The sequence below is a fragment of the Rhinatrema bivittatum genome, chromosome 6 (assembly GCF_901001135.1).
Source record: "Rhinatrema bivittatum chromosome 6, aRhiBiv1.1, whole genome shotgun sequence".
NCBI lineage: Eukaryota > Metazoa > Chordata > Amphibia > Gymnophiona > Rhinatrematidae > Rhinatrema > Rhinatrema bivittatum.
Genome location: NC_042620.1, coordinates 357,173,044 through 357,190,550, shown reverse-complemented (window position 1 = coordinate 357,190,550; position 17,507 = coordinate 357,173,044). Strand labels below are relative to the sequence as shown.

Sequence of the window (17,507 nt, the reverse complement as noted above, 5' to 3'; positions counted from 1 at the left end):
GATTGTACGCGCACCATGTCTATCACAGACCCTCACAGAGTCTGCGTATTATGTTTGGGAAGTGAGCATGATGTCCTGACTTGCACCAAATGTGCCCTTATGACACCAAAAGGTCGCAAAGCCAGAATGGAGAAGATGGGACTCCTTTTCCATGCTCACACTCCGACGCCGTCCATTGCATCGACGTCCTCGGAACCGGCACCGTCGAAGTCCTTCCATCGTCGGCAACCTCCTGGTGACCGTTTGCCATCGACGTCTCCACGGCCATCGACCCCCGTCCCTTCCCCCGAGGATCGTGGGGATCGGAGGGAGAAGCATCGTCATCGACATCGCAAGTCTCGGACCATCGAGGAATCGAAGTCTTCGACCTCGCTACCGTCCAAGCCACCACCGAAGAAGTCTCGATCAGAAGCGGCACCGTCCACTTCTGTTTCTGAGACATTGAGGCAACCCTCACCCCATCGGGGTTTGAGAGCCGCGATTCCACCAGTGACGGTGGTCCCTCCGGCTCAGCCTCAGCCTCCCTCTTCCGCGGAGCCGGGTATTGTTACCCCATGTCTCTGGAAAGAACTGGACCGGCTGGTCCAGGAGGCCATCAATAAAGCGATGCAACGGTTCCAGACTCCTTCGGCACCGACTCCGCCACCGAGAGTGGAACCAGTCATCGACCCGATTCCAGCAGCGCTGGCACCGCTGCTCGTACGGATGGAAGCGCTTGTGACCGCCCTTCCACCGGTAATACTCGGGTCACCGACAGCACCGGTGCGCTCCCCGATGCCAAATTCATCGGGTACGGAAACACTGTATCGAATTCCTCCTTCGGGAGTAGTTCCATCGGTGCCATGTCGTCCCTCGCCACCGATACATTCCTCCGGGGCGATACGTACATCAGCTCCTTCGATGCCTTCGATGCCGGCACCGATGCCTCCAAGGACATTTTCGATGCCCCCGGTGATTTCTTCGGGTTTCTCGGAGCCTCAACCGGGTCCTTCAGGTATCCAGCCCCCTCGGGGTCCTACAGGTCAACAACCTGATCCTTATGACACCTGGGGTGATAATTCTTCCTCGGATACCGATGATTTACCTTCACCACCCTCTCCTGCTGAAAGCAGAAAGCGTTCTCCTCCCGAGGACCTCTCTTTCACAAATTTTGTGAAGGAAATGTCAGAATTGGTCCCTTTTCAGCTTCAATCGGAGCAAGATGACAGGCACCAAATGATGGAATTACTTCAATTTTTGGATGCCCCAAAAGTCATCACTTCCATTCCAATTCATCAGGTTTTTCTGGACCTTTTAAAAAAAGAATTGGGAAACTCCTGGATCTGTTGCTCCAGTAAATAAAAAAGCTGACTCTACTTACCTGGTACAGTCAGCACCTGGCTTTCAAAAACCTCAGCTAGACCACCACTCTGTTGTGGTGGAGTCAGCACAAAAGAAAGCTAAAAGAATGAAGCCATACTCATCCATACCTCCCACTAAGGAGAGTAAGTTCCTAGATAGTATAGGCAGAAAAGTTTACCAAGGGGCCATGCTTATTTCTAAAATAGCTTCTTATCAGCTATACATGACCCAATATAACAGGGTCATTTTCAAGCAGATACAAGAATTTTCAGATACGTTACCAGAACAATTCCAGCAACAACTTCAAACCCTAGTGCTTAAAGGGTTTGAAGCTGGAAAGCATGAAATACGAACATCTTATGACATATTCGATGCTTCCACTAGACTGTCTGCTACAGCCATCTCGGCAAGGCGCTGGGCTTGGCTTAAGTCTTCTGACCTTCGCCCGGAGGTTCAGGACAGGCTCTCCGACCTGCCCTGTTTAGGGGATAATTTGTTTGGTGAGCAAATTCAACAAATAGTTGCTGAATTAAAGGATCATCATGAGACCCTTAAACAGCTCTCATTGATTCCTTCTGACTTCCCTTCTAAACAACCATTTAAGAAGGAGCCTAAAAAGTCATTCTTCCGTCCACGGAAGTATTATCCCCCACACACCAAGTCCAGGTCAACGAGGCCGTATCAAAAGCCTCAGCCTCGCCAACCTCGAAAGCAAAAACCCACACCAGCTCCGCAACCAGGTCCTGCGTTGGGGTTTTGACTTTCAATTAGAGAGCAGATGCCTAATCCCGCTACCAAACATACCAGTTGGAGGTCGACTAAGACACTTTACACAAAAATGGCATCATATCACAACAGATCATTGGGTGCTAGCGATCATTGCACAGGATTACCATCTAAACTTTCTAACTCTTCCTGCGGACTCTCTGCCTCTACAAGCGTGGAGACTTACCGACCACTCTGTTCTTCTAGAGCGGGAGGTATCTCTTCTCCTCCAGTCCAACGCTAAAGAACCCATTCCTCTTTCCCAACAAGGACTGGGGTTCTATTCCAGGTACTTTCTGATCCCAAAAAAGTCAGGAGAACTTCGACCAATGCTGGACTTGCGGGCCCTCAACAAGTATCTTCACAGAGAAAAGTTCAAGATGGTAACCCTGGGCTCGCTTTTACCTCTGCTACAAAGAGAGGACTGGCTCTGCTCTCTAGACCTCAAGGACGCTTATACCTACATTGCGATAACTCAGTCTCATCGCAAATACCTCCGATTTCTAGTAGGCCAAAACCACTATCAATACCGAGTGCTCCCATTTGGTCTGGCATCCGCACCGCGAGTTTTCACCAAATGTCTCATAGTGGTTGCAGCGTTCCTCAGTAAGGAAGGCATCCATGTCTAGCCCTACTTGGACAACTGGTTGATCAGGGCCCCAACCCAGCAAATCGCTCTGTCCTCCCTGACCCTGACAATTCGAACTCTAATTTCTCTGGGATTTCTTGTCAGCTACGAGAAATCCTACTTACTCCCATCTCAAACCTTATCCTTCATTGGAGCAGACTTGGACACCTTACAGGCAAAAGCCTTCCTTCCTCATCAACGTGTCCAAACCCTGGTGTCCCTAGCTTGCCAGTTGCAGTCTCAACCCACAGCAACAGCTCGCCAATTCCTCATTCTACTGGGACACATGGCCTCTTCAGTTTACGTGACTCCAGTGGCCCGTCTAGCCATGAGAGTCATGCAGTGGACTCTGAAATCACAATGGATCCAAGCCACATAGCCTCTGTCGACCATTGTTCGCATCAACGATGCTCTCCATCTGTCTCTTGCCTAGTGGACAAATCAATCCAACCTCCTCCAAGGCTTGCCCTTTCATCCACCAGATCCTCAAATCATCCTCACCACCGACGCTTCCAATGTCCGCTGGGGAGCCCACGTAAACAATTTACAAACTCAAGGATTCTGGTCTCTAGAGGAAGCCAAACACCAGATAAATTTCCTGGAGCTTCGGGCAATCCGATACGCTCTCCGAGCTTTTCAAGATTGCTTATCAAATCACATAATCTTGATTCAAATGGACAGTCAGGTGGCCATGTGGTACATCAACAAGCAGGGAGGCACAGGCTCCTTCCTTTTCTGTCAGGAAACTGCGCAGATTTGGGCAGAAGCCCTCTCTTGTTTGATGTACCTCAGGGCCAGCTACTTGCCGGGGGTAGAAAATGTCTTGGCAGACCGGCTGAGCCGTGTCTTCCAACCACACGAGTCGTCACTCAATCCCTTAGTAGCGACCTCTCCCAGAAATGGGGTTATCCCCACATTAGACCTCTTTGCATCCCCTCAGAACCACAAAGTGGCCAATTACTGCTCTCTCATTCGGACTCAGCACTCTCGGCCCAGGGATGCATTCTCCCTCCTGTGGTCCAACGGTCTGCTTTATGCATTCCCTCCACTTCCTCTTCTATCGAAGACTCTTGTGAAGCTACGTCAGGACAAGGGAACCATGATCCTGATCGCACCTCACTGGCCACGTCAGGTGTGGTTTCCCATACTCCAGGATCTCTCCATCCGCAGACACATTCCCTTGGGAAAGGACCCGCATCTGATCACTCAAAACGACGGATGCCTCCTCCATCCCAATCTCCAAGCCTTGTCCCTGACGGCATGGATGTTGAAAGGTTAGTCCTTCAACCATTTAACCTATCGCATTCAGTTTCTCGTGTCCTCATTGCTTCACGAAAGCCTTCCACAAGAAAATCTTACTCCTACAAATGGAAAAGGTACACATCATGGTGCACTTCGCAGTCCCTTGATCCCCTTTCTTGTCCAGTTCCTAAATTCTTGGACTATCTTTGGCATTTGTCAGAATCCGGTCTAAAGACCTCTTCCATTCGAATGCATGTCAGTGCGGTAGCCACCTTCCATAAAGGTGTCGGGGGTGTCCCTATTTCAGTACAACCCCTTGTAACACGCTTTCTTAAAGGCTTGCTCCATTTAAAGCCACCTTTACATCCTCCGGCCCCATCTTGGGACCTTAATCTGGTTCTTGGTCGCTTTATGAAACCACCTTTCGAACCTCTTCACTCCTGTGACCTTAAATATCTCACATGGAAAGTGATTTTCCTTTTGGCTATCATTTCAGCTCGCAGGGTTAGTGAGTTACAGGCCCTAGTTACCTACCCGCCTTACACTAAACTCCTGCAGGACCGGGCGGTACTCCGCCCTCACCCTAAATTCTTACCTAAGGTAGTTTCGGAGTTTCATATTAATCAATCCATCATACTACCTATTTTCTTTCCCAGGCCCCACTCCAACTCCGGGGAACAGACTCTGCATACCCTCGACTGTAAACGTGCTCTAGCTTTCTATCTAGACCGTACAGTTGCCCACAGAAAAGAGTACTCAATTATTTGTCTCTTTCCATCCTAACAAGTTAGGGCAACCCGTGGGTAAGCAGGCTCTGTCCTCCTGGTTGGCGGACTGCATCTCTTTCTGCTATCGGCAAGCAGGCATTCCTTTTCAAGACCGTGTTAAGGCACACTCTGTGAGGGCCATGGCGACTTCAGTAGCTCACCTTCGATCGGTGCCGCTTCCTGACATCTGCAAGGCTGCTACCTGGAGTTCTCTCCATACATTTGCAGCCCACTACTGTTTGGACAAAGCTGGAAGACAGGATTCCATCTTCGGCCAATCTGTCTTGCGTAACCTTTATCCAACATGACGTACCAACACCCTTCCGCCTACCCGGTGGGGTGCGGATGTCCTCTACCGAATTCCACCCCAGTTGTTGTGCCTGTTGCACGCCCTTGGGTACTTTTGGTGCACGTTCGGACATCCTCAGCTCTGTACTCAACCATTTGTGAGGACAACCATCCTGCTTGTCCTGTGAGAAAGCAAATGTTGCTTACCTGATGTAACAGGTGTTCTCACAGGACAGCAGGATGTTAGTCCTCATGAAACCCGCCCGCCACCCCGCGGTGTTGGGTTCGTTTTCTTATTTTATTTTTCGGCACTGCCTGTAGCTTTGAAACAAGACTGAAGGGGGACCCCTGCTGGCTGCAGGGTTAGTGCCGTGCTGGGCATGCCCAGTAGGGGCCAGTCAAAGTTCCAGAAACTTTGACAGAAGTTTTCCGTGGTTGGGCTCCATCCTCGATGTCACCCATTTGTGAGGACTAACATCCTGCTGTCCTGTGAGAACACCTGTTACATCAGGTAAGCAACATTTGCTTTATCAAAAGATGAGATGAGGGACCAATAGAGGATTCTGAGATGGAAGTGAGTCGCACAATTACTGTTTTTGATGGATTTAATTTTAAACGATTGTGTGAGAGCCATGTGTTGATAGTGTTTAAATATAAAGAAACATTGGAAAGAGTAGCTGGCCAAGATGTATGGAACCATGAACTGTATATCATCGGCATAGATTTTAAACTGCTGGTTTAAAGAAGAAAGAATACAACAAGTGGTAACAGATAGATATTGAAGAGAGTAGGGGTCAAGGATGAGCCCTGAGGAAAACCTGAGTGTATGGATCAGAAGCATGATTATTAATGTTAACTTGTTGAGTGCGTCATGTTAGAAATGCTAAGTCCTGCCAAATCTGATAAATAAGTCTATTTCAGAGAAACATACACATTCTTTTACCTGATTTAGGATTGCAAGGAAGGTGGGAGGACAGCTGGCAGTGTCTTGTAGGAGACAAATTCCTGCACCCCGCAACTGGCCTACAGTCTCTGATGGGAAACATTGTCAATGCCTTCTGAAAATCCAAATATACTCTATCAGCTGGCTCATCTTTTATCTACATGTTTATTTACTGTTTTCAAAAAATAATCTAATACAGGGGTTCCCAACCTTTCAGGGAATGCATACCCGTTTCAGCCTCAAAAATGTTTGCAGACCCCCCACACACACCTCTCTTTAATTTTTGCATGCCATAACAAAACAAATATGTACTCCAGAATCATTCATAATGTATAAAACTTAATATTAAAAAATCCTTACTAATCTAACCTGAATAAATAGAGAGGGCAATTTCCTAAGCTATTTAAAAATTGTCCTCATAAATGAAGGTAAATGCCAATAGTAGCCGCATCCTCCCAATCCAGCTGCAATGGGGAAAAGGAAGCAGGTGTTCAAAAAAGTTCCAGGTTGGCAACTTGGTGTGACCTGGGAGAAAATCAGCACTGCCACCTGCAGACCTGCAATCTAATTTTCAAAGGGAAACTGCCTGCAGAATTTCCTTTTGAAATCTCTGTCCAGTGGGGGATGTCAATACTTTTGTAGTGTACTTTGCACCTGATTGCGTGGAAGTATGCATCTGCATGCTTTCATGGAAAGCAAATGTGTGAAAGTGTGCATAAGAATTTCAGAATTAAATCCCTTTATCTACTTTCCCTCCCCCAACCTAGTCTTGCTCCTTTTCCCCCCACATGCTGATCACAACATAAGTACTTTTACTCTCAGTGGTGGGAAGTAACATTTTTCAAAATGCCTTTTTACGTGGAAGTCTGTTCCAAGCATATGATACAGCCAGGTGGAAGGAATTGAGTCAGGAATTGGTGGTAGAGGAGAAGGGCATAGATAGAAATGACTTGCCTGATGAGCGGTTTGACTGAAAATGACTCCAGGTTTCTCTGAGGGCATGAGGGATAGCAGTCCTCACACATGGGCGACATCATCTGATGAAGCCTGGCACGGAAAAACTGTCGGAGTTTCTAGAACTTTGACTGAGCCTCACTGGACGTGACACTGTATCATGCAATCCAAGCAGGGTCCCGTCAGTTTTTCTCTTATTCCACTTAGCCCGTAGGTCATGGTTTGAGCCTCTCTCTCTTTTTTCGCTGAAGTTTGAATTTGTTCATGTTGTTCTTCAGTTTTTGGCGGTTCATCACGAGGTCCCATGGTCTTATCCCTCGTAGCTCCAAAGGTAAGGTTTTTTGGCATTTTTTTTTCTAAGATTCTGTTCACTGTCATTCTCTGGGGCAGTGGAGTTATTGGTATCCCCTGGCCATTGACCCCCTCTGCTGCCATCGAGTTCAATTATGCATCCTTTTTGTTTTGTACCAACATGTCTAGTGGGTTCCAACAGTGCCCTCGAATCTGGCAGGTCCATGTCTATCACGGACCCTCACGACCCTCACGGACCCTCACGGACTATCACGAGGAGTGCCTCGTGCTTGGGGACATCGCACTTCATCTAGAAGTGCTGCAAGTGTGAAGAAATGACTTCAAAAGAAATGTCTGTTCTGGCACTGGAAGTCTGATCCATTAACATCAAAGGTCCTCAGGGATGCATCAATGGAAGGAGGTACTCTTGGAGCAAGAGTATTTTATTCAATTTTGTATTTAATAAAGACCTTTTTATACAATGATTGGTCTCACCCTAGTTTTGTTACCTTCTGCATTACGAGACCGTCCTCCCCTTTTTTTCATTTGGACATTTCCAATGGAAGGAGGGTATTTGCCATCATGGAGGGAACATCAGTTCCTTGGATATCTGTGGCCTGTAGAGAACCTGGAGACAAGCTATTGTCCAACTCCTCCTGCTCGAAGAAAGCATTGGGTTCTGCTTCTTCGGCATTGAGGGAGACTTATACTGAGCATTGAGGGAAGCTGAAAAATATCAACATCTGTCCCTATCAATGTACGATGCCAAGAGCCAGGACTGTCTGGCACCTGCCAAGAACCTCCTTGAGCAGCCACACAGTGAGGAGAACTCATTCTCTGCAAATGTTGGGTGCTTACAATAGTTCTTCCATCTGTTCTGGTGTCAACCATTGATCCTCCTCTCAGTTCCAAAGAGGATGTGACCACAGTTCCTGCCTCCATTCACTATTGGGATTGGCGATTTTCAAGGAGAAACTAAAGAAAAGGATCCAGCAAGCCATGGAAATAGTGCTATAAGGCCTTGGTGCTAGGGCGCTTTGAGGATTCTTGAGCTGCTGTTTAATTCCCTTCAGGTGCTCACCAGTGTTAACATCGATGCCAATGCCTGTCCCATCACTGGTGCCAAGTGGGGCATCTGGATCGGCATTTGTCAGCTTATTGTTGATTTCTGGCTCCTTGTGGGAGGAAGCTTCCCTGACATGGTTCCTCAGGGTCCAATTCCTGGTCCATGACTCGCTGGCTGAGGACAGCGCACCAAGAAAGCAGTGAGTCAGGCTCTTTCAGTATTCCTGGAGTTACAGCTACAACTATGTGGCCATCTCTTCCACCAGATAGAAGGAAGTCACCTCCTGAGGACCTCTTCTTCATAGGCTTTATAAGGGAAATGGCTGAGATGATTCCATTTACATTACAGATGGAAGAAGAGTCCAGGAACAAGTTGCTGGACATCTCCAGTATGAGGAGCCCTTTAAAGAAATCTTGGTAGTCCCTGTTCAAGAGATCTCTCAGGAGATACTGTTGAGGAGATGGGAGAATCCCCTCACAGTGGCTTCTTTCAAAAAGAAGGTGGCATGGTCTATCTTATCCAAAAGACTCCCAGATTCAACAAGTGTTGGCTGCTGCACCACTCTGGTAGTCAAATCTGCTGCCAGAATAACCAAGCACTCTAGGACCCACTCCCTGGTAGCCCTGGAGAGGGATTCTGGAGGCATGGATACTATTGGGAGACAGGTGTTTCAGGGTACTATACTAATTTCCTGCATAGAGACCTATCTGCTCTTCATGAGCCAGTACATGTGGAACATCCTGAAACAAGTGCAGGGGGTAGCTCCAGTCACTGTTAAACAAAGGACAATTCAATCTACAATGTTTTTAAAGTGGCAGTAAGAGTCTCTGCGATAGAGATCGGGGCATGCAGCCTCACTTGGCTACAAGCTTCTGATCTTTGCCTGGATGTGCAGCAAAGACTTACTGATGCACCGTGCAATGGAAAGAATCTCTTGAAGATAGAATCAAGGATGCGGTGGCACAGATTCATGATAATTGTGTATCACTCCAGTAACTCTCCATGGCTACTCCAGACCCAACCTCCTCTTCTAGGAAGTATCCAAGGTCAAGGAAAGGAGGCACTTCTTCCATCCGAGGAAGCATTACCCTCTGCTCCCTCTGTCCTGAACTCAGTAGGCCCCTCATGATCGTCTGAGGCATCAGAAGGGTGTCTAAGCCTCAGTCGGCATCCCAGTCACTTCGTGGGATAGGGTTTTGACTGGACTGCGGAGATCATAGCCAGAATCCCAGTGATTGTGCCAGAGGATATTCCTGTAAGGGGAAGGCTACAATTTTATGTAAACCAGTGGCCAGTACAATCTAGGGCTAAAAAATGGTTATAATTGAACCTCTTGGGTTTCCTGCCAAATTGGCCCCCAAACCCATCTTGGGATCAGTTGCCAGATCAGGTGGTGCTTCATATGAGGCTCTATTCCCTCTTGATGGCAAAAGCAGTTGAGCCTGTCCCACCAAGGTGAAGAGGATGGGGATTTTACTCCAAGTATTTCCTGATTCCAAAGAAAGCAGGGGGATATCATCTCAACCTAGTCCTAAAGGTCTTGAACAAGTTCATCAGAAGAGAAAAGTTCAAGATGGTTTTCCTGGACACCTTAATACCCTTTCTTCAAAAAGCGGCTGGCTGTGCTCTCTCGATCTGAAGGATACTTACACGCACAGAAGTATTTCCAGGTCACAAGTAATATTTCCATAGGTGGAAACTGACACCTTCAGTATCTCATTCTGCCATTTGAGCTAATGTCTGCCCCATGTGTCTTTACAAAATGACTTGTTGGGGTGGTGGTGTGCTACAAACTGGGAATGCATGTGTTTCCTTATCTAGGCTTCTTGGGCCGGAGCCAAGGAATCGATGCGCCTGATCATCCGGGTGTTTGAAGTTACAGGGCTTCATCATCAACTACCCCAAGTCTCATCTCAGTTTGTCACTTCAATTGTAGTTTATCACAGCTCTGCTAGACATGATTCAGCCAAGGCCTTCCTTCTGCAGAAAAGGGCCACCATTCTGATGGCTGCAGCAGGGAAGATTCAAATGAGTCAATAAACATCAGCCTGGCACATGTTGAGGTTGTTGGGCCTCATGGTGTCAAAAGTGCATTTAACTCCCATGGCACGTCTATATATGCGAAGTGCTCAATGGATCTTGAGGTCTTAGTGGCTACAGGCTATACATGATCTTCGGGACAGCATCTGGATCACCCAACCACTCAGGGACTCTGTCCTGGTGGGGGACAGTTCCATTCTGGTGAAGCAGAATCCCTTTCTGAATTTCTCTGATGCAGATAGTCCTCATGATACATGCATCCAATGTGGATTGGAGAGCTTGTGTAGATGGACTCTGCACCCAGTGCTGTTGGTCTACCTAGGAAAAACTACATCAGGTGAACATATTGGAGCTCCATGTGATTCAGTATGCTGTATGGACTTTCAGAGATCAGCTGTCTAACAAAGTTATTCTTGTCCAGTTGGACACGCGAGTGGCAATGTATTACATTAACAAGCAGGGGGAGGTATGGGCTCATAACTTTTATGTCAGGAGGCCAGTGGCATACCTAAAGTATTTTGCATCCAGGGTGGATAATTCCTTTGAACCTCCCCCCAGATTCACTTCTCTATCTCTTCCCCCCCCCCCCCCCCCCCCCCCAGTGATCTGGTTCCCCTCTCCCTCACACAGGCTTCCTGTCTCTCTTGCACACATTTTCACACACCCCTGCACACAGGCTCCCTGAAAGCAGGTAGGTAGAGAGTGCATCAAGCTAGGTCAAGAGTACATTGTACAAATCTCATCTTTTTGTACCTTTCATCACTCCAAATCACATCAAATCTTCACTGATTTCTACCTTGCTGTTCGTACCTCTGACTGTGCATGTAAAACTGCACCCCAAAACCTAAACGACCACCAAAACCTCACCCTGAGTTCAGATTGGCCCCTCTTAAAGTGGTATAAAAAGTTACCTAATATGTGTGTGCCTCCCCAGAGGCCTTCTCTATCTCCTCTCTCTTTCTCTCTCTCTCTCTCTCTCTCTCTCTACCACCCCCCAAGCAAGATTCGCGATTTTTATCACAAATTCCGTTTCAGGCATAACGCCAGGAAAAAAAGTGTAGTTATTTCCAGTGTTTTTTCATGCAATAGCGTGCGTTATGCTATTGCACACAACGTTAAACACCCCTCATTTTTATAAACTCTGCTCAAAGTCCTCCCTTTTGACTAAATTTTGAAAATTTGCATACACATCTCGTGATGCGTTATTTATCATGTGTTATGGCATTATCAAGGGCGTTAGGGCCCTAACGCGATTTGATGAATGACCCCCTTAGTTTCTTGGAGCAGGCAGATACACAGCAGTGGTTATATAGTGATAGTTTCTCTAAAATTTGTCATTACAGTTAGTAAATAAAGGTTTAGTAATAAAATTTAGATTGTAGGTGAAATTATCTGTAAACATTGTAAACTGTTGTCATATGCAGTTTAATCAGTCATTTTGACAATTTGGTATTCATGGTTTTTTTTTCTTTCAGCTTTGATCTACTTATTTTGAAAGAGATGGTACAGAAAATGGCTGGAATTGAAATTACAGAGGAGATAACGATAGAGCAGCTTGAAGCTATGACTGGTGGGGAGCAACTGAAAGCTGAGGTCAGAAAGAAAATTACTTTATTTAAATATGTGCAGTGGTTTGGTTTTTCCTTAGTTTGTCAGATCTACATGATGGTTCTATTTGATGTGCTTTACACTTTCAGTAGTCAAATTCTCACTTTTTTCCACGATACAATAGTATGTTTGAATGTCCTTTGTACCTCCTTAGTCTTAAGGAAAATCCACTACTTGCTCTAATTTTAGAGAGACAAATATATTTTGTAAGAGGAGAATTAAGATGACTGCCTGAAGGAAGACACTATCTGGCTGTCCCTCTTTTCTGTTTCTTCTTTCAAATATGCCACCAAAACGCAAGGGAAAAGTGAGGACTTTCCCCACCAAAATCTCTTACCCTGATGGCCAGCTACTGATTTTGTCCTTTCAGTCGATGTGTGGAAATGCCCCTGTGTTGTGAGTTCCATTGGAGGAGCGATGGTCTCACCTGGGGACAAGGTTTCCCTCAGCCCCTGTCATCAGGGTGCACTGCTGGTTCTGAGAGGGGACCCCTCCCAGATGCAGCGGAGGTGCAGGAAGAAGGTTCTGTATTAGTAAACCTGTTGGTGGAGGCTCAGGGAAGGCTTGGCTCCTGCCTCAACAATATCTAATCTGCCTAATGTGTCTCCTCGGATGGTGGAAGTTCTTCACCAGGTGTTAAGTTTTACCATAGACCCTGGGCCAATGTTGATGGCTGCTGGCTCGAATATTGGAGCTGAGAGATGTCAGTCATCAGACAAGATTCCACAGCTATTGGGTATCTGGCAGCCATAACACTTGATTCAATATGGGAATTAATGTCAAAGTTTGGCCAAGTGTTGATTGATCTTTCATTCAGACTAGATTCTTTTATTTCAAATTTCCTAGCTTGTAACAGATGGACTCAGGACCAATGGGTATAGTGTGCTCCTGATAGCAGTTGGAGATGGAGTCAGATTTCAATCTGACGTCAGCACTACATATACCCATGCACGAGGCTTTGCTTTCCAGTTTTTTCTGTCTCCATAGCAGTTCGGGACTTCACACAAGCTTGCACAGCATTAGAAAACCAAACTCCAAATTTAAAGAAAAAACAGAAAAAAACCCCAACTTACCTCCAAAACGAGCCCCATTCTCCTGCGGTGATACCTAAGGGTCCCTCCCCCAGTCGAGATTTCCTGAGGTGATTTCCGAGATCCCTCAGAAGTAAGCCTCGGTCCTGGCGTGGACTTAACCCCCGGGAAAGGGAGCGGCTGAGAGGCAGCCTCGGTCTGGTAGCCGACCCTGCTTGGACTTAGCCCCCTGAAAAGGGAGTGGCTGAGAGGCAGCGGGTGCAGAACCGAGCGCAGTGGTGAAGGTAATTCCCTCTCCCCCGCAGCCGGAGACCGCCCGGCAGAGGACCTGGAAGCGCCGAGACAACGTAAGATAGAAAACTTTCTCTAAGTCTCCGGACTCCGAGGCCCTCTGGCATCTGTACATTCGGGTTGAGCAGCCCTGTCCGGGCTAGACCCCGATCCTGCAAGAGGGTCCTCCACGTGGAGACCCCCTGAGGGGGCCGCCATCTTACCGCGTGGTCGCCGTTGCCTTCCCCCCCTCGGTTGCCGTATCATCTGCACAACTGAGCCTCCCCTGGACAAATACCTCCCCTTAGGGCAAAGCTTTCCAAACTTTTCATGTTGGTGACACACTTTTTAGACAAACATAATTTCACGACACAGTAATTCAGTCTACTAGCAAACTAGAGGTTAAAGGTTAAATGATCAAAACTTATTTCGACAATTTATATATGTTTCCTTATATATATACATACATTTTTGTGGATTACATAATGTTACACCCACACTGACCCCCAGGCAGCTCCCATTCATTCTCACACCGCTCCCTCCCCACCCCCCAGGCATGCACGCATTCATTCTCACACACACAGAGACCCCCAGGCAAGCAGGCAGGCACCAATTTATTCTCACACATACATACACCACACACAGGCAGGCACCTATTCTCACACAGACAGACCCCAGGAAGACAAATATTTGTTCTCATACATAGATACAGCCTCAGGCAGGCACCCATAAATTCACACATATTCCCCCAGGCAGACTCCTATTCATACACTTGCACACACTGAAGGCAGACCCCCCTCTCTTTCTTTTGCCAGCAACCTCAGAGCCTCTCTCATTCCTCTGCAACTGCTGTCACTGATGCCATGTGGATATTTGGGGAGGTGCTGATTGCAGCTACTGTCACTGAAGCCCGTTATGCTACCTCCTCTGTGCAGGCCCCGCGGTATTAAATATTTGTGGGCTTCCACTTCCTCCATGCCGATCTCATACATTGCGAGATTGGCATAAAGAAAGTGCTACTCTTGCACATTCCCAAAGATAACATATGTCAATCACTAAAAAGTAATTTTTTTTTACCTTTGCTTAGTTTTCTAATCGGTTGGTCTCAGGCTTTTTTTTCCACCTTCCCTTTCTTGTTTTTCTGCCAATTCCTTTTACAGGGACTTTTTTTTTTCTATTTCTTTTCTCTCCATCTGTCTTCTTCCCTCAAACACACAATTAGGTTCTCATTCTCACAGTGGCCCTACTACCGGGTTTCCTCCTCTTCTCAGGCCACCGCGACGTGGCATATGCGGCTGCCCTTTAACGCTGCTCTTCTTCTGTACACAGCAGATGCTCCTCCTCCTTCCTGCCCACGCGGCTCCAGCAGCGTTTTTCTTCTAGGGCTGTGCAGGCAGGAAGGAAGAGGAGAGAATGTGACCCTTTTCTTCAGGCCATAGTGAGATAAGCTCCACCATGGCCCCGCTGATCTTCCTGCTGTAGTTCCCTGCTTCCGCCGGCCCTGCTGCTATGTGGACCAGGTGACACATCTTCACACTGCAGGCGACACACTAACGTGTCGTGACACACAGTTTGGAAAACTCTGCCTTAGGGGGGATACAGATGATTTGGAGGAGGAATCAGAACCCCTGGAAGAGGGCAAACTCCCTCCAGGAACGGAACTGTATCGCACCAGGATGCACTTCTTCCTAAAAGACGAATTATCAGATCTCATAGCCACGAGTCTGAAGGCATTGGCCACCCCGGGCACATGCAGCACAGCAGAGTCCAAGGCGAGCTCCTTCCTGGCCGGGCTCTGCCAGACCTCACGCCATTTCCCTACGGTATAGGCCGTACAACAACTGATCGATCTGGAATGGGACGCTCCAGAGGCCACCTTTAAGGGAGGTCGAGCCCTAGAAGCTCTCTACCCCTTGGACCCTGCGACGAAGGAACTCCTCAGGTTTCCCAAGGTCGATGCCCTGGTCTGCGCCACCACAAAGCGCACTACCATACCAGTCGAGGGAGGAGCTTCACTCAAGGATGCCAATGACAGACGGCAGGAATCCATCCTCAAGCAGTCTTAACAATGTATCAGCTATGACCTTACAGATCACTGCTTGCTGCGCCGTGGTATCACGTGCTTGCCTGGCTATTGCCAGGGACGCAACTACGCCAATCGAGGCCTTAGACCCGGCAATATCATTCTTCACGGATGCGACCTCAGACCTGGTATGCACCTCAGCCAAGAGCCTCTCGTCCATAGCGGCAGCCAGAAGACAGCTCTGGCTCTGAAGCTGGTCAGCCGACGCGACCTCTAAGACAAGGCTCACGAGAATGTCCTTTAGAGGAACACTCCTATTCGGAAGCGACCTGGACAAATTAGCTGACAAATCGGGCGAGTCCCCAGTACCCCCACCTACCAGAGGACAGGAACAAGAGGAACCAACGCCCCTCTCCCCACCTAAGGGCAGAGGATCCCAGCGTTATAGACCATACAAAAACACTTACCAAGCTCCCTGCCCCGCCGGCAAGGGGCAGTCCTTTTGGAACAGACACAACAAAAGAGGAGCCGGCTCGGGACCAGGCCCCAGCCGCAACATGCAATGAGAACCAGCAGACCCATCTACAGGAAGAGATCATAGGGGGCAGGCTTGCCCTTTTCTACCAAAGATGGGTCGAAATAACGTCGGACAATTGGGTCCTATCCATCATCCAAGACGGATACTACCTGGACTTCCACAGCACCCCCCCAGACAAGTTTGTGATTTCTCCATGCCTCGACTCCTCCAAGAGGAAGGCAGTGGAAACCACACTATCAAAACTACTCGCCCTAAAGGCAATAACACCGGTGCCCACGCACCAACAAAATTCTGGGCACTATTCCATCTACTTCATCGTGCCCAAGAAAGAGGGAACATTCCGGCCCATACTGGACCTCAAGACCGTCAATCGCTACCTGAAGGTATCCCGCTTCTGCATGGAAACCCTGCATTCGGTCATAAAGGCGATACAACCAGGAGAATTCCTGATGACCTTGGATCTGTCAGAAGCCTACCTTCACATACCAATCCATCGCCTCCATCAGCGTTTCCTACACTTCGCGATATTAGGCCATCACTTCCAGTTCCAGGCCCTACCGTTCGGGCTAGCTACGGCTCCCCGAACGTTCACCAAGATCATGGTGGTAGTAGCGGCGACACTGAGGAAAGAAGGGATCCTCGTGCACCCATACCTGGACGATTGGCTGATCAGAGCGAAATCGCCAGTGGAAAGCCATCAAGCAACCACCAGAGTCATGGAACTACTGCAGAACCTCAGGTGGGTTATCAACACACCCAAGAGTCACCTGCAGCCCTCCCAATCCCTAGAGTACCTGGGAGACCGGTTCGACACCAAATGGAACAAAGTCACCCTTCCCCCTATAAGGAGAAGGAGATTGATGGAGCAACTACGAGCATTGTTGAACTCCACCCTCCCCACGGCATGGGACTATCTCCAAGTCCTCAGACTCATGGCATCAACCATAGAAGTCGTCCGATGGGCAAGGGGCCCACATGCAGCCCCTACAACATTCCCTACTGTCACGGTGGAACCCGATGTCTCAGAAGTACTCTGCCTCCCTCCGGATACCGGCGAAGGTTTGGAACCTACTACAGTGGTGGCTACAAGAAGACCATCTGAGCGAGGGAACAAGCCTATCCCCACCAGAATGGACCTTGCTCACCACGGATGCGAGCCTGTGGGGATGGGGAGCCCACTGCCAGGAGCTAACGGCTCAAGGGCAATGGGACAAAGAAGAGTCGGCATGGAACATAAACAGACTGGACGCCCAATCAGTCAGACTAGCCGGCCTACGGTTCAGCCAAAGACTCCGGGGCAAATCAGTCAAGGTCATGTCTGACAACGCCACAACAGTGGCCTATATCAACCGCCAGGGAGGAACAGCAGCCAGCAGGTGTCCCTGGAAATAGAGCCCCTGATGATGTGGGCAGAATTAAACCTACAGGGGATATCAGCTGCCCACATCATGGGAAAAGACAACGTCACTGCAGACTACCTCAGCAAAGAGAGTCTGGATCCAGGGGAATGGACACTGTCTTCAGCAGCCTTCCAGCGGATAGTAATCCACTGGGGAACCCCAGCCATGGATCTTCTGGCAACTGTGTCCAACACCTGGTTCCCAAGTTCTTCAGCCAAAGACGGGAACCGCTGTCCCAGGGAATAGTCTCCCTCATCCAGACCTGGCCACAAGAGGACCTACTGTATGCCTTCCCTCCATGGCCACTACTGG

At 48.3% G+C, this 17,507-nt stretch overlaps 1 protein-coding gene across 1 annotated transcript in view; it reads left to right on the top strand.

Annotated features, from left to right (window-relative positions):
* Nucleotides 1–17,507, top strand: part of THOC2 (THO complex 2) — a 780,683-nt gene that overhangs the window by 460,675 nt on the left and 302,501 nt on the right. The window contains exon 21 of the mRNA XM_029607862.1: nt 11,801–11,918. Within this exon, the coding sequence (XP_029463722.1) occupies nt 11,801–11,918 (118 nt within the window). The remainder of the gene's footprint in view (nt 1–11,800; nt 11,919–17,507) is intronic.